At 35.2% G+C, this 25195-nt stretch overlaps 1 protein-coding gene across 6 annotated transcripts in view; it reads right to left on the minus strand.

Annotated features, from left to right (window-relative positions):
* Positions 1-1432: 1432 nt before the first annotated feature.
* Positions 1433-25195, minus strand: part of kcnn1b (potassium intermediate/small conductance calcium-activated channel, subfamily N, member 1b) — a 100359-nt gene continuing 76596 nt past the window's right edge. For 5 of the 6 annotated variants that reach the window (NM_001442582.1, NM_001442583.1, NM_001442584.1 and 2 more), the window contains 5 exons: positions 21734-21875; positions 19588-19698; positions 16106-16233; positions 6602-6671; positions 1433-3199 (listed from right to left, as the gene is read on the minus strand). In NM_001442582.1, coding sequence (NP_001429511.1) covers positions 2900-3199; positions 6602-6671; positions 16106-16233; positions 19588-19698; positions 21734-21875 — 751 coding nt within the window. In that variant the 3' untranslated portion in view covers positions 1433-2899. The remainder of the gene's footprint in view (positions 3200-6601; positions 6672-16105; positions 16234-19587; positions 19699-21733; positions 21876-25195) is intronic. The other variant, XM_087263748.1, reaches the window with a different exon arrangement.

Genomic DNA, 25195 nt, shown 5'->3' on the forward strand with positions numbered 1-25195 from the left:
CTGGTTTGTCCGTACTTACTGACAGACTAACAGGTGCCATATTAATCAATATAACAAACTGTATTTGTTGCTTTATTTGATATTTTGAATTTGGAGGGGATGTCAGTGCTAGATGATATTAGAAATACTGGAAAGAAATTGATATTATTATCAGTGGTTTAATAAAGGCGTTTAAAAAAACATCTTTTAAGGTGCAAACACTACATTTAGACATATGGATTTCTACATTTTCAATTTAATTCCAATGCCGGTCATTACAAGTGTGAATAATGTTAAGATCATTTAGCCATTTCTAGGCCCACCCGGAATCTGTGTGCGCAGTATTCCGCAGATTTTCTGCAGATTTTTAGCCCATCATTAATTCTGTTTATTTACTTAAGTAAATGTGTGTAAATCTGTATTTATTCAGTTGTTTTTTTTATTATTATTAATTTCAGTGATATTATTGACTAATGTGAAAATGTTCATCTGATTTATGTACAATGCAGTTTGTACAGTAATATTTTCTGTCTTTTACTAGATATATTATATGACAAACTTGCTTTATTTACCAAACAAAGTGAATCTAATTGGATTTGCAGTTTAAATATTAAATAAAAGTTAAAAAGATATTATTTTTTTATTTTATATATTAAGGTTTTAGTGATGATACTCCCAAAATAATTCCGCAGAAATCAGCAGACTTTTACCAAAATTCTCTGCAGAAATAGCAAAAAACGTCCGCAGATTCCATCTGGCCCTAGCCATTTCACATAATGATCATGTTTTCTTTTACATTTATACACTACCTGACAAAAGTCTTATAGCCTATTCAAGTTTTAGGAACAACAAATAATAACTTGACTTCTAGATGATCATTTGGTATTGATCATTTGGTATCAGAAGTGACATATGAAATTCAAAGGCCTCTAGATTATCTCAGCAGGGACTCAAATAACTGATTAATAAAGTCATCTGGAATGGCAAAGAAGCGTTCTTGCAGGACTCCCAGAGTTCATTAAGATTCTTTGGATTTGTCTTCAATGCCTCATCCATCATACCCCAGACATGCTCAATAATGTTCATATCTGGGTACTGGGCTGGCCGAACCTGGAGCACCATGAACTTCTTTGCTTTTAGAACTTTTAATGTGGAGGCTGAAGTAAGAGAAGGAGCGCTATCCTGCTGAATAATTTGCTCTCTCCTGTGGTTTGTAACGTAATGGGCAGCACAAATGTCTTGATACCCCATCCACTCTGCAGACCTCCCGTACACCCTCATACTGAATGTAACCCCGAATCATGATTCACCAAACTTGACTGATTTCTGTAAGAATCCTGAGTCCATGCAGGTTTAATAGGTCTTCTGCTGTATTTGTGATGATTGGGATGCAGTTCAACAGATGATTCATCGAAAAAATCTACCTTTTGCCACTTTTACAAATGATCAACTAGAAGTCAAGTTATTATTTGCTGCTCTTACAACATCAATTTTGGGATCAACGACAAGAGTTTTGTCAGTTAGTGTGTATAAAAGGTATGATTCACCCAAAGAAATTAAATTCTGTCATCATTTACTCACCCTTTACTTGTTGCATTCCATATTTGTGGCACTTAAAGGGATAGTTCACCCACAAATTAAACTCACCCTTTACTATATGCAAATCACTTTGAGTTTCTTTATTCTCTTAAACAGAAGAAGATAGATTTACTGCAAACCTGTTTCCACTACCTTCCATTTGTTTTTTCAATTCATTTGAATATTTTTAAGCTTTTTTAAGATATCTTAACATAAGAAAGAAACTCAAACTGATTTGCAACAAGGGTGAGTTTTAATTTATGTGTGAACTACCCCTTTAAGTGCCACATTCATTCCTTCATTCATTTTCTTTTTGGCTTAGTCCCTTTAGTAATCTTGGGTCGCCATAGCAGAATGAACCGCCAACTTATCCAGCTTATGTTTTACACAGCAGATACCCTTCCAGCTGCAACCCAGCACTGGGAAACACCCATACACTCTCATTCTCACTCACACACTACGAACAATTTAGTTAATTCAATTCACCTATACTGCATGCCTTGTTCGACTTGTGGGGGAAAGCGGAGCACCCAGAGTAAGCCAACGCCAACACTGCGAAAACATGCAAACTCCACACAGAAATGCCAACTGACCCAGCCGAGGCTCGGACCAGTGACCTTCTTGCAGTGAGGCGAGAGCGCTACACACTGTGCCACCACATGGCCCTAAGTGCCACAAACATCTACAATAAAAAAATGGACCGAACATAACCAGAGGGTTAATTCAGTTGTGCTTAAACTATTCCAATTAGCTGACTGATCCAAAAACTGATGTTAAAAATCTAGCCTGACATTAAGTTGAAAAGGGAAGCTTAAGTTGAGTGCATTCCATTGTGGGATATGATTGAACTCTGGCAAATGTAGTAGGGCATTTTATTTATAGAACTGTTTGGAATACAAATAGATCCCGCAGCAGCAATAAGTAATATGCTAGTATGCTGTTTCAAACAGCAAATTTTTCAGGTGACCTCTTACATTTTTCCTTTCTTCTCAGTTGTCGGTATTTTCATGGGGTTTTAGCTCCATTTCATGCTATGCTTCGAAACTAGATCTCTCTTTATAAAATCCATTCCACCCCCTGCAGTCAGAATACAGTCCATACTATACAAGGGCTTTACAAAAAAGCTAACTTTAAACAGCCATACAATGGCTAAACATAAACCATATCTCTACCATGATGTGTTAATTCGTTACATTTTATTCCAGTGTAGTGTGTTGAAAGGAATCATTCTTGGTTTAACGTTTTAGTACTAAAAGTATATTTAGCAGTGTTAGTTGATGACAGAGGTGTGTGGGAGTGTGTGTGTAGGTTTCGAGTATGGTTTCAAGAGTGTGAGAGCGTGCTAGCCGCTATCGGAGGACGTGTGTGGTGCGGTAGAGGGTGATCTCCGTCGGTGCACGGAGGACGCCCAGGAGCGTTCGGAGGTCTGCGAGGAGGGTCTCGTGAGGGTGAATCCGCGCTGGGTCAGCCCGTCCAGCAGGTGGTGCTGTTGCTGCTGTATGGCTTGTGAGAGCAGGCCAGGCAGAGCCTGCAGACTGCTGTTTATGGAGTCCAGTTTTGTTTCGAGGTGACCGATTCGCTTTTCCAGCTCCTCGCTGCGCTCCTGCAGTTCTGATACCAGGTCGTACATCACATTCTGTGTCTGAGGGAGTGATGAACACAAAAAGTAATACATGTGAAAACATGGCAATAAATATAACTGCACTTATAATACAGTAGACCTATTGGTCTGCTGATAAGTCAACCAAAAAACAATCAAAGGTATGCATGGTTCCTGATTACAAAGGTAAAAGTGGAAGATTATTAAGAATCTAAAGAGCAAATGTTATTTTAAAGTCTGTGTGAACAAAGTTTCTGAGACTTTTATTCTTAGTTTGTTTGATGTACTTCCAACTAGTGACGGCTGCTTTCGAAGAACTACATCGAAACCTTTACGAATATTTGTTTAGAAATCAGTGGTTTTGGGGCACATATGAAATTGGCAATATTACGTGATTTCAGTAAACAGGGCTTCATTATGAACTATATGCACAGCTTGTGTTTTTCAGGCAATGATGAACTTCCGGTGAAAGCTTAATGTGACTATTTTTAATTTCATAAGGTTCCTTTTACAGCGTTGATGTTGTAATGTAATTACAATTCATTCAGTTAAATAGGCGTAAACATTCATTTTTGCTGTTAAAGTGGAAAAAGAGACAAAAGACCTTTTAAATGCAGGTGCCATCATTCACTGCAGGCTTGTGCAGAAAATTCTGGGGTAAAATAATTATCCATATTTTAAAGACATGGCGCTGAAAAATATAATTGAATGCAGTGGTTCTTGTTTGGTCTGAGACCCACTTTATATCGTATCTAAGCCAGGCAGCGAAGATCGCTGGTTTTTAAAGAAATCAGATCTTAAACGTAGCAATTTTGTATGGGATGACAATTTACCGGAAGCCCTGGGGCTGGCTGACTGAAATTAAAAGTCTGTGTGCAAATATCCTATTGCTTCATAAGTGTTTTGAAATGCTTTGAAAATTTGATGGTTCTGTGTAGTACCATAACATCCACATGAATCACATGACTTCATTCAGATCGCTCCACAATGGTAAATCACTAAAATAGTTTTTAGTTTTTACATGATCTTGGATCAGTTTTATGAGTCTGTAGACGTTTTAATAAGACATCAGTAAAAAAGTCTCCTGTTGACCTTTTTAGCAGAGCCCACCACCACAGAATAAATAATATACAAGCCTTGAAAACATATTGAAGAGTGCATAATATGCAGACACTTAATATTTAATATTAGATTATAGGCTAAGTGCATTTATAGGTTAAACTTTCAATTACAATTTTGCAATATGCTTCAATACCTATAGCCTCTTTTTTTGTCTATTCTTTCCCTCTCTCTAATGTTTACTGTCTTATCTCAGTAAAGCTTTATTCGCGACTATTCATTTCAACAGAGAGTCAGCGACTTCTGGCGACCTCCGACTAAGCGAGCGATTGCGACCATAGGCGACCAGGTGGGCGTGTTCAACTTTATGCAAATGAAGAGTGACTTTCTTGAGCGACAGCCAATAGGAGCACGAGTAGAGCTCACGTGATCCTCTCTCTGCTCGCTCAGAGGCCGGTTGTATCCATGCTGTATATACTGTATACCTACACAGACCTGCGTTTGCAGCACCCAGAGCTTAAAGGCATAAAGGCTTAAAGGCTTAAAGGTGAAAACTACTAAAAATATTATACATTTTAAAAAGTTATAGATGTTTTGTTTCGTTTACATTGCTTTGATCAACAGGTATCTTAAGCATGTTGTGTTTTGAACACTTCAAAACAGTAGATAACTTTTGCGGACAATTGGTGCAATTGTTTAGAAGCTTTTTGAAAAGCTTAGTTTCTCCCATCACTACTTTAATCTGAAACAGAATATTAAGAAGAGGCAGAGCTTTATTTTAGCACATCATTCCCTTGTAGCAAACTAGTAGTAAGTGAGACATGGTTAAGAATATTGTGGCTGAAGCTGTCAAACTGACGTCAACCAAGAAGGACCGCCACTCTAAATACGGAACGAAAATAATCAGACTTTGATTGAAGACTTAAGCAGGTCGCACACCAGAAGTGCCGCTTGGCGCCGCAACACGATGCGCACATGACAGTTTAAAGTATTGCACACCAGACACACACATTCGCATGATATTTACATGAAACTAATCAGATGGCGCTCTGTGGTGCTGCTGAAAAATGAAATGCGTCCTGAGTCGTGGCCGAGCGCCGCCGACAGCTGCTGACTTGTGGCGCCGGTGTGTACCCTGATAGAAACCTATGTTTAGAATTCTAAAATGCATGGCGCTGCGCTGCGTTGCGCGCCGCCGAGCGGCACTTCTGGTGTGCGACCTGCTTTAGGCGACGCGGTGGCGCAGTGGGTAGCACATTCACCTCACAGCAAGAAAGTCTCTGGTTTGAGCCTAAGCTGGGTCAGTTGGCATTTCTGTGTGGAGTTTGCATGTTCTCCCCCTGTTTACGTGGGTTTCCTCCAGGTGCTTCAGTTTCACCCACGAGTCCAAAGACGTGGTAGAGGTAAATTGGGTATGCTAAAATTTACCTTAGTGTATGTGTGTGTGTGTATAGATGTTTCCCAGCGATGGGTTGCGGCTGAAAGGGCATACGCTGCGTAAAACATATGCTGGATAAGTTGGCGGTTCATTCCACTGTGGCGACCCCAGATCAATATTGAATGATTGAAAACTTTTTTCAGTGGATTAATTTGCACGGATTCACCAAAAGAATGCAAAATAAAAATAAAAAGTTTTGATTTCACACGGATTTATATTACATATTTAGCTTTCAATGTCCTGTTGTGTATGTGTATTGCTGTTTGAGATACGAGAATACTTTTGTGTGAAAATAAACCAAAAGAACGACTTTATTTAAGATTTTCTTCTTTTTCCTCAGTGTCAGTATATTGCGCACGTTCATGAGAGTTGTGCACTAATGCCATTATCTGTGTATTGGAATGCTCGGGTAAGATTATGTAAAATTATCCTTCTATTCTGTTTTAATTTCACTTTTTACTAAGCTAAATATTCGATTAAAGTGTTCCCTCTTACTGAGAGATAGGGTAGTTCACCCAAAGATGAAAAATCTGTTTCACTCCCACTTTTGCTTTTTTCAAAACACAAAAGAAGATCATTTGAAGAAAAATGGAAAACTATAACCACAGAAAACACTTCCATAGTGTTTGTTTTTCCTACTATGAAAGTCAATGGTTACAGGTTTTAGTTTTCTTCCAAATATTGTCATTAGTGTTTAAGAAAGAAACTTATAAAGGCTTATAACCACTTGAGAATGAGTAAATAATGAGTACATTTTCATTTCTGGGCAAAGAATGCTGAATTGGTCACACTGCTTCAAATGTGTGAAACGCACAGCATAAACCCGACAGATGTACATTGATGGCCTGGTGTGTCAAGATTCTTACAGTATATGACTCTGCTACAACAAAACATCCAGCATAACATCAGTAAAAAGTCAAACAAGTGATAAGAAACACTGTACGGACCTTTGCTAAGTCCACCAGCGTGTTTGCTTGGTCATTCAGTTTCCTTTGCTCCATCTTCACACTTCGAAGTCTAGGAAAACAAGAAGCCAGGGAGCAGGTGGACAGAGATGGGCCACGAGACACACATTCAGATGAGAGGCAGGAGAGTATAGAGGAGAAATTGCAGGGGGAGGTGATGAAGAGTCAATGATAGAGCAGGGACAATCGCAGGGAAAACAGGAAGAAACAGATTTTTAGAGAGAATTAGCCTGAAGTCTAGAGGTCTGAAGAGTCACATTATGATTTTTCTCCTATTAAATGATGTGCCCGCATGCAAACATTTACATTCCTGTTTGGTCCAGTCTGACATGCAAACTTATTCAGCCAGAGGAGATACAATACAAAAAAGAAAAAAAAACTAAAGCGGAGGCATCGTTTCAAAACTTCATAAAGCTTATGGATATGGGTTTTATCATTCTAGCTAAAAAGTGAAGAAACTGCTGCAGAACTTTTTAGATGGTGATTTGATGCTGGTAAAAACTCTCAACAAAAGTGTAATGGACAGTAATGAAATGCAGTTGGACAATTATGAAGTAATAAAAGCAAGAAATGCATTTATAATGGTTTGAAACCATAAAGCTGTTTCACAGTTAATGGCTCTTATGAAATATATATTTTAATTTGCAAGTGAATCTAAATACGTGTTGATTTTGTTCTGTTAGTTTGAGAAGTTTTATTCTGTGTAAATAGCTGTAGAAAAAAACTGAAAAAAAAAAACTAGAAACTTCAAGGATTTACAAGGTTTAAGTTTGAGTAAAATACTAATCATTATTCTAAAAAGATCTGATAACATTTCCTCCAATGTTTTATTTATTTTTCCCAGAAAATTCCACTAACCAATGTACATTTGTTGAGATTTTTTTGTAGAAAATAGTTATTTCACCAAATATTGATTTATTAACACTTAGAAAAAGTAACATTTTGACTGTGGAAGAAATGCCATCAGCAGAAAATAACACACACGCACACACACACGCACGCTCACACACGCACGCACACACACACACACACACACACACACACACACACACACACACACACACACACACACACACACACACACACACACACACACACACACAAATATATATATATATATATATATATATATATATATATATATATATATATATATATATATATATATATATATATATATATATATTTCCTCTGATTTCAAACTAAATCGGGGTAATATATATATAAGGTATATACAGTGTTCAGCATAACTGAGTACAGCCCATTTTGAAAAATAATATTTTTATCAATTTCTCAGTGAATATAGGCAATGTATTTTAGTGCATTTAAACAAAACAGACTTATTAAATGGATATATTTATTAAAATAATATTTTAGTCACCAAACATATTTAGAAATTAAAAGATAATACAATTAAATTTAAGCAAATTATTGCAAAATTAAACATTACATTCTACAAAATTTCAAAAATGTTTTTTTTTTTTATTTGTATTTAATATTTTTCTATATCATTATGGTCAGTTATTTTGTTATATAAGCTCCAGATTTGGCTTCAGTACAGACTAATCTAGCATACAGTGCATTTAGGAAGTATAGCGCTTCACTTTTTCCACATTTTTTATATTACAGCCTTATTCCAAAATGGATTTAATTAATTTATTTCCTCAAAATTCTACACAAAATACCCCATAATGACAATGTGAATGTTTGTTTTTAATTGTTGCAAATTTATTAAAAAAAAAAAAAAAATCACATTTAAACAAGTATTCACAGCTTTTGCTCAATACTTTATTGATGCCCCTTTGGCAGCATTTAAAGCCTCAAATCTTTTTGAATATGATGCCACAAGCTTAGCACACCTGTCTTTGGGAATGTTTGCCCATTCCTCTTTGCAGTACCTCTCAAAATCCATGAGGTTGGATAGGAAGTGACGGTGTGTACAGCCATTTTCAGATCTCTACAGAGATGTTCAATAGGATTTAGGTCTGGGCTCTGACTGAGCCACTCAAGGACATTCACTGAGTTGTTGTGAAAACACTCTATTGATATTTTAGCAGAGTGCTTTGGGTCATTCTCCAGCTGAGGTCAAGAGCACTCTGAAGCAGGTTTTCATTCAAGGATGTATCTGTACATTGCTGCATTCATCTTTATCCTGACTAGTCTTCCAGTTCCTGCTGCTGAAAAACATTCCCACAAATACTGCCCCCACCATGCTTCACTTTAGGGATGGTATTAGCTTGGTGATGAGCGTAACGCCTTGCATTCACTCCAAATGGTTAAATTTTTATTCTCATCAGACCAGAGAATTTTGTTTCTTATGGTCTGAGAGTTCTTCGGATGCTTTTTGGCAAATTCCAGGCAGGGAGTGGCTTCTGTCTGGTCACTCTAACATACAGGCCTGATTGGTGGATTGCTGCACAGATGGTTGTCCCTCTGTAAGGTTCTCCTCTATTCACAGAAGAACACTGGAGCACAGAAAGAGTAACCATTGGGTTGTTGATCACCACCCTGACCAAGGCCCTTCTCACCCGATCACTCAGCTTAAAGGCCGGAAAGTTCTAGAAAGAGTCCTGGTGGTTTCAAACATCTTCCACTTATGAACGATGGAGGCCACTGTGCTCACTGGCTTTCAGAGCAGCAGCCAATTTTCTGTAATCTTCCCCAGCCTTGTGCCTCGAGACAATCCTGTCACAGAGGTCTACAGACAATTCCTTTGTCTTCATGCTTGGTTTCTGCTTTGACATGCACTCTCAACCCTGGGACCTTGTATAGACAGGTGTATGTCTTTTCAAATCATGTCCAATCAACTGAATTTACCACAGATGAACTCCAAATAAACTGCTGAAACATCTCAAGAATGATCAGTGGAAACAGAATGCACCTAAGCTCAATTTAGAGCTTCACAGCGAATACTTACGTATATGTGATTTTTCAGATTTTTAAATTTGCAACAACTTCAAAAAATCTTTTTTTCACATTGTCATTATGGGGTAATGTGTGTAGAATGTTGAGGAAGAAAATTAATGTAGTCCATTTTGGAATGTGAAAAAACTAAAGTGCTATGAATACTAGTAATATACAGTTGAAAGTCTAAACAGAACTTCATCTCTGAAATCTAGACTTTACTTCTGTCAAGCTGCTTTGACACAATCTACATTGTAAAAAAGCACTATATAAACAAACATGAATTGAATTGAATATAATATTGTATGACTTTCTATTAAAATATGAATTTAAAAGATTGATTTGTGAGGGGTGTACTTATATATGCTGAGCACTGTATATATAGTTTATTCAATGTCACAGATTTGATTACCAGGACTGTCTAAATATTACACACAGAAAACCTGATAATCAAAAAAAGCATTTGAACATTTGAATGTTTTTGCAGCCAAACCGGCGTCATAAATGAACAGCTCTATTGTACCCATGAACAGTGCTAAATGTGCGAAAACACCTCAAACAGCACCTCTGCTGACATTAAACCTCAATAGGACATGGCTGAACACATTCATTATATTGTGTCAGACTGGAACTGGTGTAACGTGGAAACAGATGAACTGATAAAGACACAGAATGGAGCGGACACACGCTTTGTGCTCCATGGAAATGACAGATGAGCTAGCAGTGGTGCGTTAGCATTAACCTCATTTCGCTGCCTAGCTAATCAGAACGCTAACACCAGAAACTCTCTAGATACACAAAGTCAGGCTTGAAACATGAGCAAAACCCGGAAGGGAAAGATGGCGAGGAGTTTTGTGAGGAGAGTTTTTGTCTGATTTTAGTACAGTTTCTAGAGAAAATTCAATGATACTCACATGCAGAATAGAAAAAGAAGATGATGGCTTTCATGGCTTCTTCAAAAATACAGTGAATGTCTTCTCCAGATTTATCCAAGCAAGCAACCAAACCCAACAATACATTCGCTTCAATCTCTTCCCCTCCCAACATCAAGAAAGGCGAGTGTGAAAAACTCAAGCTTTATGGAAAATAAAGGGGTGGACGTTTGCGCTTTTTCACATGTGCTTGTGTTGTTTTAAAGATGAACTTCTCAATTTTGGGAAGGGCCAAAATTGGTCTGATTGTTTCTGTACCCAGACCTCCACAGTTTCCTGCACTCCAGATGTGACCGTTACCACAAGCCGATTTGAGTTTGCGAAGCATTTCATGCACAGGTATTTATAGAATTTTATGATTGTATGCATTAGGCAAGGGAATGTTTATGTGGTCTCGTAAAAGTGAAGGCCAGATACATTATAAATGAATTGTTGTGCTCAGCAGTAGCGCTTTCACTTTGACTGCGTGCCAAACTGAGGTGATTCGCATCAGAGAACCTATAACATGGCCAGAAAATGTTACTGCACTTAAAGGGTTAGTTCAGCCAAATATTAAATTCTGTTCATCATTTTATCACTCTTATGCTGCTCCAGACTTGCACCACTTTTTTTTTTTTTTGGAACAAAAAGTAAAAATTAAAATTGTAAAATGCACCGATCACTGTTTTTCATGCTGACAAAATGCATTAGCTGCTACTGGATTTATTAATTTATGGAGATAATTTAATACTGTAGATAATGAAATGAATTAGATTTGAACCAGAATCAAAGTGCAATATTCACTATGTAAATGTAAGTGATGAATAATATCATTTAAAAATATAACCGAATCAATTCATTAAAAAAATATTTTGATAATACAAATTTGCATTTAGATTTTACCATAAATGTTTTATTTTTTTCATTAGATGAAGATCATTGTATTTATATTTGTGTGTTTATTAATAATAAATAATTTACACTTGCTTTAATAACTAATTCACTTATATTTTAATTTGAATGTGGTCCAGTAATTACTCCTCTAAGTTTATTATTTTTTTCATTTGGATATTTTTTTATGAAGACAAATGAAAAGGCTTTATGTGTATTCATAATTATAAATTTACTTCAGTAATGTCCAATTTAAATAAAATTGTTCAACCAAAATCGAGGTAATCTATATATATATATATATATATATATATATATATATATATATATATATATATATATATATATATATACACACAAACACACACACCCACACGCACGCAAGCTCGCTCACTCACTCACTCACTCACTCACTTACTAGCCACTTTATTAGGTACACACTCTAACACCTAGTATCGGACTGGAGCCCCTTTTGCCTTCAGAGATACCTTAATCCTTCAAGGCATAGATTCAACAAGGTACTGGAAATATTTCTCAGAGATTTTGATCCATATTGACATGATAGCATCACACAGTTGAAGATTTGTCAGCTGCACATCCATGATGGGAATCTCTAGTTCCACCACATCCCAAAGGCGCTCTATTGGATTAAGTTTTGGTGACTGTGGAGGCCGTTTAAGTACAGTGAACTCATTGTGATGTTCAAGAAACCAGTCTGAGATGATTCACGCTTTATGACATGACGCGTTATCCTGCTGGAAGTAGCCATCAGAAGATGGGTACACTGTGGTCATAAAGGGATGGACATGGTCAGTAACAATACTCAGGTAGGCTGTGGCATTGACACGATGCTCAATTGGTACTAATGGACCCAAAGTGTGCCAAGAAAATATCCCCCACACCATTAATACAAGGCAGGATGGAGCCATGTTTTCATGTTGTTGATGCCAAATTCTGACCATCCGAATGTTGCAGCAGAAATCGAGACGCATCAGACTACACAATGTTTTTCCAATCTTCTATTGTCCAATTTTGGTGAGCATGTGTGAATTGTAGTCTCAGTTTCCTGTTCTTAGCTGACAGGAGTTTCCTGTTCTTAGCCGATGTGGTCTTCTGCTGCTATAGCCCATCCGCCTCAATATTGGATGTGTTGCGCTTTCAGAGATGCTCTTCTGCATACCTCGGTATTTGAGTTACTGTTGCCTATCTATCAGCATGAACCATTCTAGCCATTCTCCTCTGACCTCTGGCATCAACAAGGCATTCACGCCCACAGAACTGCCGCTCACTGGATATTTTATCTCTTTCGGACCATCCTCTGATTTGGTTGTGCGTTGTACATAATAAAGTGGTATTATTGTACTTAATAAAGTGGCCGTTGAGTGTGTGTATATATATACAGTATATTCTATTATATAAATTCTATTTGTTATTATATTATTATATAGCAAAACTTTATATTAATTACAATCAATTTATGTGATCAACAAAGTTTTTTAATCCGATTTAAATAATAATAATTTGGACATAAATACTTACACCAATATTCACAATCTCTGTTCAAAAACAATGTTGAATAAAAGATCTTACATTGGTTGACTAGCTGATTGGTGAATTTACCCTTTTTGAGCCAAATGCAAAGGCTTGTTTCTATTTTGCTGTTTCTCTCTATGCATCCTGATGAAAAAGTTTAGCAAATTTGCATTTGAAAGAACACAGTGCAGACCATGCAGCAGACGATCAGACTGTACATGGTGGACTGAACGGATATGCAGTGCCAGGTTCTGTGGAAATCTGGTACAGGCTAAAGATGAATGAACTTCAGACATTGTGGCATCTGATCAATTTGAAGCTGAGAAGATGCAAAGAACCTTTCCCTACAAATACCTTACAGATTGGTAAACCATTCAAACACAAATTGACTAATCGATAGTAAGCCTAAGTAGAAATGTCGCCCAGCTTCAAATGTTTTCATCATGTTGGTTGAATATTGCTGAGTAAGACTTATAAAAAATGAAAAGGGTTTCCAATGGTAAGGAAAAAGAGAAGACATGACTTACTTCTGAGCTCTGGAGTGATTTAAGGCAAAACAAATGGAACACAGAATACATTTTTTAAAAACCTCAAAAGTTGCACACCACACCAAAAGACTTTCAACTTTTATGAATGACTCAAATATCTGTCATTGGACTCTTACGTTGGCATGCCATTTAGCAACATTTTTGGGATACTTCCATTTTTCATGATATTTCCATCAATACTAAATAATTAATGACTGCTGTATATCTCTTCCTCGTTGTTTTTACATGAACTGAGGAACATTTAGTGACCCTGATCTCCTCCATCATGTATACAGGCTACTTTTTATTAGAGCTGCACGATTAATCACAATATTATTTTATGCATTTTAAAAGAAAAAAAAAACATTTAGAGATGATATATTTTTCTGCAGTTATTAATAGGTATGTAAAACAATGTCCATAGTCTTTTTGAATGCACAGTACTCTTTTACTACCTTAAAATTTTTAATCAACTTTTTTTACAGTGCAGAATTACTAAGATAACACAGAGACAACTGTTTATAGTTTGGATTTAAAAATTCGTGTTTACTGTAGTGATCAATAAAGTAAATGATCTTTTGGCAATACTTTAAATATTTCTATCAGTTACATTGATAAAATACATGTTAACGTATGAAGTTAAAAAAAAAAAACTTATTTGTTTAAAAGATTTGTTAAAAATAAAAAATAAAAACGAGCATGAGGCGGTTTTTTTTTTAATTACGCTTTTGCACCTGCCGTTTTGTGCGTTGGTGTGCATGATCTCATTGGCGCCCTTTATTTAGTCACGAGGCGTTAAACGTCAGAAAACGTGAGCAAAAAGCGTCCCGGTATGCCAGGCCTTTAATGTGTTCGTCATTAAGTCGTTCACTTAAGATATTTGTTAATCAGTCTTTATCAGTGACTAGCTAATTCATTCCAGAGATTTGTTCAAAATGTTAAAATTTGTTCAAATGATTTGTTTAAAAACAAACTTATTAGTTTAAAGATTTGTTTAAAAATGCTGATTCATCCAGTAATTAAACAAGTGAAGCTTGTTTGAGCAAGTCACTGCTTCACTTGTTCAAAAGATTCATTCAAAAATGCTGATTCATCTAGTAACGAAACAAGTGAAGTCTTAATGTGTATGTAATTGAATCATTCAGTCAAGATATATCTTTAAAAATTATGATTCATCCGGTAATCAAACAAATTAAATCCTTATCAGTGAGTAACAAAATCATTCAAGAGATTTGTTAAAAATGCTGATTCATCCAGTAATAAAACAAGTGATTTTTTTTTGAGTAATTCACTGAATCATTTGTTTTAAAGATTCATTCAAAAATGCTGAGTGATCTAGTAATGAAACAAATAGTCTTAATGTGTACGTCATTAAATCATTCACTCAAGATTTTCATTAAAAAATTTTGAATCATCCAGTAATAAAACAAATGAACTCTTTATCAGTGACTAGCAAAATCATTCAAGTGACTTGTTCAAAATGCTGATTCATCCAGTAATTAAACAAGTGCAGCTTTTTTTGAGCAAGTCACTAAATCATTTGTTCTAAAGATTCATTCAAAAATGCTGATTTATCTTGTTATGAGTGATGTCTTAATGTGTACGTCACTGAATCATTCACTCAAGAGATTTATTTAAAAATGATGATTCATCATCATTACAACAAATCAAGTCTTTATCAGTGAGTAACTGAATCATTCAAGAGATTTCTTCAAAATGTTGATTCATCCAGTAATAGACTCATTATATTAAGAGATTTGTAAAAACAAATGTGAATTAATCCAGTAATGAAACAAGTGAAGCATGTAAGTCACTAAATCATTTGATTTGTTCAATAGGGTCATTAAAATAGATAATTTAGCAATAAAACAAGTGAAGTCTTTGAGTTAATCACTGAATCATTTACTCAAAATTACAAATTTACAATTTTTTTAAAAACAATAATAATAGTATGTAACCTTTTTTAATTGCAGCAATTACCATTTTTTTAAAAATTGTTAATAAATCTTCAAGTTATTTTGTTTTCTATTTGAAGAAAAATGTGGACTCTATTTTAAAACGTGAATCAAAATGAATCCAGAATCGTGCAGCTCTAATACCAGTCAGACTTCATTATAAGAAGATATAACATATTTAAATAAATATAAACAAATAAACTCAAAACAACGGCATGAACCCTTCGAGTATAATTAAAATCATTAATAAATAATTAAGAGCAGTGAGTGGGTTTTCTCTTTTTCTTGCCAGTAGTATCGTTTGATTGATATTATCATCATAATAAATGTGAAACAGCAAGTTACCACAAATGGATCCGATATTGTAAGAAAACAACATTTATACACACAATTGAGCAGCTTGTCTGATAAACGAACACTATAGTTATTATATTTTCAGCATCACTTTGTGGAAAGCCTAGTTAATGCCATTCTCAAGATAATAGGCCATGATCTGACAGATAAAACCTCCACGATCTTAAAAACGCAGAGGCAATAAATCCGCTTGAGTCTATTTGGTCTAAAAGGTTCAATTGGGTTTTCAGAACTCCATATAAAACATTTAATGTGAGTGGATTCCCTAAATTGGAAACTTGAACTAAATCCAGTTTTAATCACCATAAATTTCAGATTTATATTTCATCTCTCACATAAAATAGAAAGGTGGACAGCAGACGTAGCAGAAAAGAGGATGATGAGGATTAAATGTTGTGAATGTATACGTACTGGTGAATGGCCTGCAGGAACTTGCGCTGATGCTTGCGGACCTTGGCATGGTCAATCTTCTTCACAAGTTTTGTGTGTTTGTAGATTAGCCATGTTTCCCTGAGTACATTAGCAGCCGTGTTTTTCACCTGTCAGCAAATGACGTTCAGATTAGAAACTTGCATTAAAAATTCATTTTAAAACATCAGCAACAGCTGGTGTAGACAAAAAGACACAGTGCAGTGTTTTTTGGAACATATTACACCATAAAAATGGAAAAGTCTATAGGAAAAAAAATCTACTGTTTTACCTCAGTTCAGGTGACGATGTAAATAAAATAGTAAATAAATAAATATAATCGCTTCTACACTACCTGACAAAAGTGTTGTCGCCTATCCAAGTATTTAATTAGGACAGTAAAGTCTGACTTAACAGAAATAATGTACAGTATAGAATATAAAGTCATGGTCCAGTGGAAAAATGTATGCAGTGCATGACTCCCATGAGCTTGGAGGACTGCATCCATACATCTCTGCAATAACTCAAATAACTTAATAAAGTCAACTGGAATGGCAAAGAAAGCGTTCTTGCAAGACTCTCAGAGTTTATCAAGATTCTTTGGATTCATCTTCAAAGCCTCCTCCATCTTACCCTAGAAATGCTCAATAATGTTCTTGTATGGTGACTAGGCTGGCCAATTCTAAAGCACCTTGACCTTCTTTGCTTTCAGGAACTTTGATGTGGAGGTTAAAGTATGAGGAGCGCTTTCCTGCTGAAGAATTTTTTCCCTCTCCTGTGGTTTGTAATGTAATGGGCAGCCCGAATGTCTTGATACCTCCGGCTGTTGATGTTGCCATCCACTCTCCAGATCTCTCGTACGCCTCCATACTGAATGTAACCCCAAACCATAATTTTTCCTTTACCAAACTTGACTGATTTCTGTAAGAATCTAGGGTCCATGCCGGTTCCAATAGGTCTTCTTAACTATTTGTGATGGTTGGGATGTAGTTCAACAGATGATTCATCTGAAAAATCTACCTTCTGCTACTTTTCCAGGGGCCTCATGTATCAACGCTGCGTACGCACAAAAACTTTGCGTACGCCAGGTTTCACGCTCAGAATCGCTCACGTTTGGATTTACTAACAATGAACTGAACGTGGGAATGTGCGCAGCTTCACGGCAGCTTTCTGGCAGGCGTACGCACATTTTTTGTGCGTGTCTGTTTTATTTCCATTGGCGACTCCTAGAGGCAGTTGTGTTAAATTCCTCTCTACAAAGTGTCTGAACCTTGCAATGGCAGCTGTATGAGACGGGTTCAGCAGGTATATAAGGTTTCCATACCATACATTTGACCAGCTAAACATTAAAGCACAATTTGCAGCAGTCGCCTGTTTTCCCAATGTAATCTGAGCGATCTACCGCACGCACATTGCTATAAAGACACTATCTGAAGATGAATTTGCATGCGTGAATCAGAAACATTTCCATTCAATAAATGTGCAAATAAAATATGATGCTTATTGATATGAACTTATTGATGATTCCTACTTGTCTTTCTCGTGATAAATAGTTGGCAAAATCTGATATGTAGCGGGGGGAAAAAACAAGAATGAGTCCATCAGACGCTGGATTCGAGCCGAGTTCATGCTCAAACGTATCAATTCATGATCACAAGCGTCTTACGAGCGCGCCACTGAAACTGTTAAACATCCTGCAACATTTTACAGATATAAATCACACTATTTTTTTAATGCACTCAGTGCGATATGTTCAGACCCAACTGTGTTGACCGCATCAGCTAAACTCTCCCACTCTATTTTTTTCTTTTGTTGTTAATTCCGGAGAACAAACTTGCAAATAACACCGCTTTTCTCCGGTCTACCTCCGAAAGCAGCACCTCCAATTCACATTCTGTTCAAAGTTTCTCTTTTTGCTTGCTTTTGCCATTGCTTTTTCGTTGGGTTTTCCATTAGCATAGTCATTAGCATATTCATACGGGGGAGGAGGCAGGGAGGGGTTTTGTGCTCGTGCATGTTGCGCTCAGTTTCACGTTCATTCAGATGTACAAAAGAATATGCGTGAGATTTGGCGTACGCAGTGTTTCATACATCTAAAATTTTTTCTGCGTACGCACATTTACAGCTTTGTGCATACGCAATGTTTTAGTAAGATTTCCACGCAAGTCCTCGTACATGAGGCCCCAGATGATCAGCTAGAAGTCAAGTTATTATTTGTTGCTCTTTCAGCATCAATCTTGGGATCGACGACAAGACTTTTGTCAGGTAGTGTAGATTTGAATTTAACAAATTACATATAAAATTGACTCTATTACTATTAACTGTTTAGATTTAAATACATTTAAAATACATGGTTAATAATCATTTATTCATGAACGTTCATGTTTAAGTGTTTTTTTTTTATGTTTGTTGACAAAATAATGCTAAAATATCTTCTTGACATTCTTTTTGACAAAATGATTTGCAGAAAAAAACAGATTATTTATATCTCATTTTGGGCAAAAATCTAAATTACTTAATTGTTTAGATTATCAAAATGCATTTAAATTACTGTTAATAAACTAAAATAGTATTTTTTGCATTAAAAAAGTTGGCCTCAGCTCAAGTTATATTCTAATTATTTTACAAATTTATACTATTATACTATTAAAGAATAATACTTTATTAGGTAAACAAACCTACTGAACTGATATATATATATAAATGTACAATGCATAAAAAAATTCTTGAACTTCAGTTCAAATGAAAGTCAAAATGTATTATATTTTAATGATTATTATTGAATAAGTGATACATTTTACATTAATGTGGATAAAAAAACGAATGGGAAAAATACATAAAAAGTAGTGTTGTAATGTGATTATGCTCAAGTGTTTATTGATGGTTGACTGTGTTAATACGTTCCGCTGTGACGACCCCTAATAAAAAAGAGACTGAGTTGAAGGAAAATAAACAAAGGTAAGAACTGCCATTGTCTTAATTTATTTTACAAAATTGCCCATTTTATCTTTTTATTTTTGTTATTATTTTATTACACTGTAAAACCCAAAAAGTAAAGGCATCTCAAACCGTTTCAGGAAACCAATTGCAACAAACCATTTAAATAAAAAACTAATCTATATAAATACTGTGAACTGAGTACTGTGATCAGCAAACAAAAATAGTCTTGTACCTCTCAGTGTAGGATACAATAAAAATAAACTACTTTGTTTAATTAACAATAAATAATCTTAGAAGCGAATAATAAGTACATTTCTACCAATAGTAAAATTGACAAACAGTACTAAGTGCTACTAGTTGTAGATTCTAAAAGTTTTTGAGATATTTCTGCCTAGAAAATGATACCGTCGGGAAGTCTAAAGTCAGAAGTTTAAAGTGGCCTTGAGCAGTGACTTTGACTGCTCTGTTTAACCCTCATGTTAATTTAAACCTAATTGTTTGTCATTTAGCTACCCTTGTTATTCTGTATACTGAAACATGCTCACTCTTTTGCAGAGTTGAGTGTCCATCATAAAGTTATGGACATGCTTTTCAGCCTTGGTGAGCTCTAGTTTTCTGGCTACGACAGCCACCACGAGGGCAGTGCACCCGGCCCCCTGAAAAACACACAAAAATACAGCAAACATTAGACATTTCGGGAAGCTTTTTATACACAGCTCCTCAAAGTGGCTTCATGGCTTGACAACATTATGGATTGAGTGGATATAAATCATTATAAGTAAAAATTATATATGCAAATACACTTGAAAGGGTATTGTAAAGAGGAGATTTTCTTTTCACAGGATGTAAAATTAATTGTTGATGTCCCCAGAATGTGTCTGTGAAGTTTAAGTGTGTGTGTGTGTGTCGTTTTAAATGCAAATGTGCTGCTGCTTTCCAAAAGAGGGCGGAGCCTCCACATGCAACTCTGACACTCTAGAAACAACAAAACAAGCACTAGTTTGCATAGTAGATGACTGTAGTAGATGGTTAATACCTCCCATTCAAACCAGAGTCTGGAAATTATGATGAGGAAAAGATTACAGGATGATTCTGAGAGGTTACAGAATACATATATGTAACTATTGTTAAATAAAGTCTAGCATATTACTGCTCTGATGTGCCTTTGTAAATAAACATTACATTATAAGTACAATTCTCTTTTCTTTACAGAAAACAAGTCTGTCATACGACTATTCAGTGCATAATAAATGTGTGTACAAGGTTTATAAAATGAGTGTTATGGCGACTAATTTCATGTCTCTGTAAATACAGTCCGAAACAACGGTAACTTTATTCACATTAGCAAGTGTACAAATATTCTCAAAATATGAACTGACTTACTTTACCCTTAGTTTGTGAAGCAGTTCAGTGTAAAATATATATTTTTCTCAATTATAGCAAAGAAAATAAGTTCTTATCAGTGAGTAACTGTATCTTTCAAGAGATTTGTTCAAAATGCTGATTCATCCTGTAATGTTTTATGAGTAAGTCACTAAATCATTTGTTGAAGACATTCATTCAAAAATGCTGATTCATCAATGAAACAAGTGCTCTTTATGAGTGCGTTGTTGAATTATTCACTCAAGAGATTTGTTTTGAAAATGCTGATTCATCCACTAATGAAACAAGTGCTCTCTACAAGTGCATCATTGAATCATTCAATCAAAAGATTTGCTTAAAAATGTTGATTCATCCAGTAATAAAGCAAATCAAGTCTTTATCAGTGAGTAACTGAGTCATTCAAGAGATTCGTTCCAAACACTGATTCATCTAGTTATATAACAAGTTAAGTTTTTTTTGGAGTAATTCACTGAATCATTTATTCTGGATATTCATTCAAACATGCTGATTCATCCGCTTATTTTAAAAGTTATGTTATGTTTTTTTTATATTACTCACTAAACAATTTGTTCAAGACACTGATTCAAAAATGCTGATTCATCCAGTAATAAAACAAGAAGTTTCACGAGTAATACATTGAATCTTTTGTTCAAAAGACTCATTCAAAAATGCTTATTCATCCAGTAATGAAACAAGTGGTCTCTACGAGTCCATCATTGAATCATTCACTCAAGAGATTTGTTTCAAAATGACGATTCTTCCAGTAAAGAAACAAATCAAGCCTTTATCGGTGAGTGAGTGAATCATTCAAGAGACTCATTCAAAATGCTGATTCCTCCAGTATTAAAACAAGTGAAGCTTTCAGAATAATTCACTGAATCATTTGTTCAAGCTATTCATTCAAGCATTCTGATTCATTTAGTGATGAAATAAGATAAGTCTTGAAGTAAATCACTGATTCAAACAGATTTAAAAAATCATGAAAATTAAGTAAACATTCTTTTAAATGCATTGCAGGAATCACCATCTTATATTAATTAACTATTAATCTGTAGATGATAGTAATTTCATACACAATAACCATACAGCATAATAACAAACATTCTTAAACACTTAAACATGGAAAAAGTCCCCAAATGTATATACAGTAGTTCCTCTATAAAAAGCTTTATAGCCTGCTGACATTACAGCTGAGTGGACACTACTAACTCTAAAATATATGCAGATACACTGGCAGGGAGATTAATGTCTTAATATAATACGAATATAAGATTTGTACGTGGTGAATAGGGTAAAATAGAGACGCACCATGATTCCTGTGAGGAGACACACTCCCTTCCCACAGTATGTGTTAGGCACCATGTCTCCATACCCGATCGACAGGAAGGTTATGGAGATCAGCCACATGGCTCCCAGGAAGTTACTGGTGACTTCCACTTTATCGTGATATCTGTTGAGAGAGAACGACAAGAAAAGAAGATGGGATTAATTTGATACAGTGACTAATCGATAGCTTTTAGAATAAATCTCAGGAGAAAACCTTTAAAGGTGACCCCTGTGCATGTCTGTAATGAAAAAATAAATTAGGTTTATATAGGTTACAATAAGTATGATTGAGTAAAAGTTATGTATTCAAAATACATAGTTTTAGCTTTTTTAAATAATTGGGACAAATTGCACCTCAGCTCAGGTTTCCTAATTATTTTAATATATTAATTATTAAATACACTTAAATAACCTATCAAATAAATAAACAATTAAGATTTATTTTGACAAACTAAATAAATGAGAACAAAAAAGGATTTGTTTACCATTAATAAGTTAATTTGATTATTTGAATAGTTTAATAAAATAAATGAAAACAACGTAGCTACATTAGGCTAACATAACTTAATTTAGATCAGTTCAATTTAAAATTCTAAATAAATGTATCACCTAAAATATTAAATATGTAATTGAATTGAATTAAATAAATACAGCTACATTACACTTATGCTGACAATAATGAACTGAAATTCTTTTAAAAATAAATTATTTAAATACGTCATGGAATAAATGATTAAAAACAAATGTATTGACAGGCAAAGGAGTTTTTTTATACCTCGATTTAGGTTAAAACTTAAATTAAATTAGAATATTTAGACCAAAAGTGTCAAACTTCCTATGGAGGCCACAGCCCTCCATAGTTTAGTTGAAACCCTGCGTCAACACACTTACCTGTAAGTTTCATACAAGACTGAAGTGCTGCGTCCCAATTTACACACTATCTATCCTAAATAGTATTTGAAAATAGAATAAGTATGCCCCAAATCGTAGTATGTTGTAAAAATATGTCAAAATACATAGTTTACGGAGGGTTTACTATTTCAAATGTAAAAGTGTAGAAGTGTCCATACTCTAATCGCTGATATTCCCCACAGTACATTGCACATTGGACGTGAATTTGATTAAAACTACAAACGAGGGTGAAAAGTGTAAAAAACGACTAGCATCATAGACACGCGAAACCAACCGTCAAGTAGAGAGACTTTGGGAAAGATGTTTGTATGATTGTTAATTAATATCTAGGCCACTGGAAAACATTTAAATAGCGTTTTAAATGTTCTAATAATAGCGTTCCAATAATTTTGACCTTAAAATGATTTTTAAACAATTAAAAACTGCTTTTATTCTAGCTGAAATAAAACAAAAAAAACGTTCTCCAGAAGAAAAATATATTATCAGACATACTGTGAAAATGTCCTTACTCTGGTAAATATCATTTGGGAAATATTTAAAATAGAAAACAATTCAAAGGGAGTTTATTAATTCTAATTGCAACTGTATATTTTTATCTTCATGAAAAAGTAAATACTTTTAGGGCGTAGTATAAGTATGCAAATTGGGATGCAGCAAAGGACTCAATTAGTTTGATCAGGCGTGTTTCATTAGGGTTGGAACTAAACTGTGAAGAGCTTCGGCCCTCCAGGAACGGTGTTTGACACCTGTGATTTAGACCAAGGTTTCCCAACCCTGTTCCTGGAGGCACACCAACTGTACATATCTTGGATGTCTCCCTTATATGACCCACTCACTTCAGGTTTTGGAGTCTCTTCTAAGGTTATGTGTACTGTTGGTGTGCAGGTTGGGAAACACTGATTTAGATCATCTCTCTCAATTTAATAAAAAAAAAAATTTAAAATTAAAAATAATAATAAAACAGAATCTAAATTAATCTTGACAAAGAAAATATAAAGTGAACACTTAAAGAATTGATTCCCGCACCTCACTCCAAATTTTATGAACTCTACTTAACAATCTGTGCTGCTGCAATCATATTTTCATAGATTTGCATTGATTTGTCCCATACTAAATAATACGCTTACATAAAATACAACACAAAGAAAGAGCCCTCTGAATCAGCAGCCAACTACTTTACACCTTTGCATTAGGGGTCTTTTGAAAAGCCCAATTACATTTGAAGGGTAATCCTAAAGACGACCTAAAGTGCAATATCAATAAGTATTGAATGCAGCAGCATATATCAATATTCAAGCCTGAGCGCACGGGATAAAAAGGCAGACGGCCCAAATATAAATCAAGGTGCCTTTGTGTACATCATATTCACGGGAGCGATGTCCATACATTGTTCTGGTGTGAGTGAAAGGGCCCATTAGGAGGCCTGCTCTTGTTCCCCCAGTGTTCTAGATCAGTCTGGTGCGGAGAAAGCATCTGTGTAAAACTATTGTGGAGGTCACAGTCCATTACACAAGCATAAAGAGGCTATATGAAGAAAAAAAGAAAAAAACATGCCGGCAGTGTAACCAAATCCAAAGCTGCCATGAGCTCAGATAATGCACTGCTCTGACAGTATGAGGCACATCAGAGCATTCAGGCAGTCAAATTCAACATTATCTCCCATCAGAGAGCTTCATTTGTACATCTCACAGAATCATACACATAGATTCAGCCTTTACAGAGGTTTACCACAGTGAGCCAGCAGTTACTACATTTTTCTTGTCCTTTTCTTGTCATTACTGTAAAAAAATAATAAGGAAATGACATTCAGAAAGTTTTTCATGGTGTAGCAAGAATGAGTGCAGTAACTGGAATTTCTGGATTATGTTTAAGTTATTAGAGCTGCACGGTTGTGGATTAAATGAAAAAACATTTTTTCTGCATGATGATGAATAGGGCGACACTAAAGGTGTCAAAATGAATAGTTTCCGGTTATTACATTTTGATGTAATTTATCTCATATGTGCTTTGTAGGTGGTGAATACAGTGGCCAGAGCGTTAGAGTCAATCGCAGCCTTTTCTGTTGAGCACGTGACCATTCATAGGCATTTACCAACTTGCTTGACAACGATAAAAAAGCAAGTGGGATAATATTGACATTTATTTATTTGCTTAAATACTTGTGTTGTTCTGTGCATGTACTTTAGTTTTGTTTTATGCAGAGGGTTTTCTCTTTGAGCAGGTCAAAGTAAAGGTACGGGGGTGATCACCAGAATGGGAAAGTCCCGGAGTAAAATGAGAAAATATGATACACTTGTGTTTTGGAATATGGAAAAACTGTCTTTACGCTGTTTTCATTTGTTTCTATATTATTTGTTTTTATTTTATTTGCACCTGTCTCTTTTATTCCTGTTCATTTAAGCACTTTGAATTACCCCTGTGTATCAAATGTGGTTTATAAGCAAACTTGCCTTGCCTTACAGTTCATCTTGGATTAAAGGACAGGATTGTACTACAAACACATATTAAATGTATTTATAAATTTTACATTTT

The sequence above is a fragment of the Danio rerio genome, chromosome 8 (assembly GCF_052040795.2).
Source record: "Danio rerio strain M-AB ecotype USA chromosome 8, GRCz13ab, whole genome shotgun sequence".
In the NCBI taxonomy this organism is placed as follows: domain Eukaryota; kingdom Metazoa; phylum Chordata; class Actinopteri; order Cypriniformes; family Danionidae; genus Danio; species Danio rerio.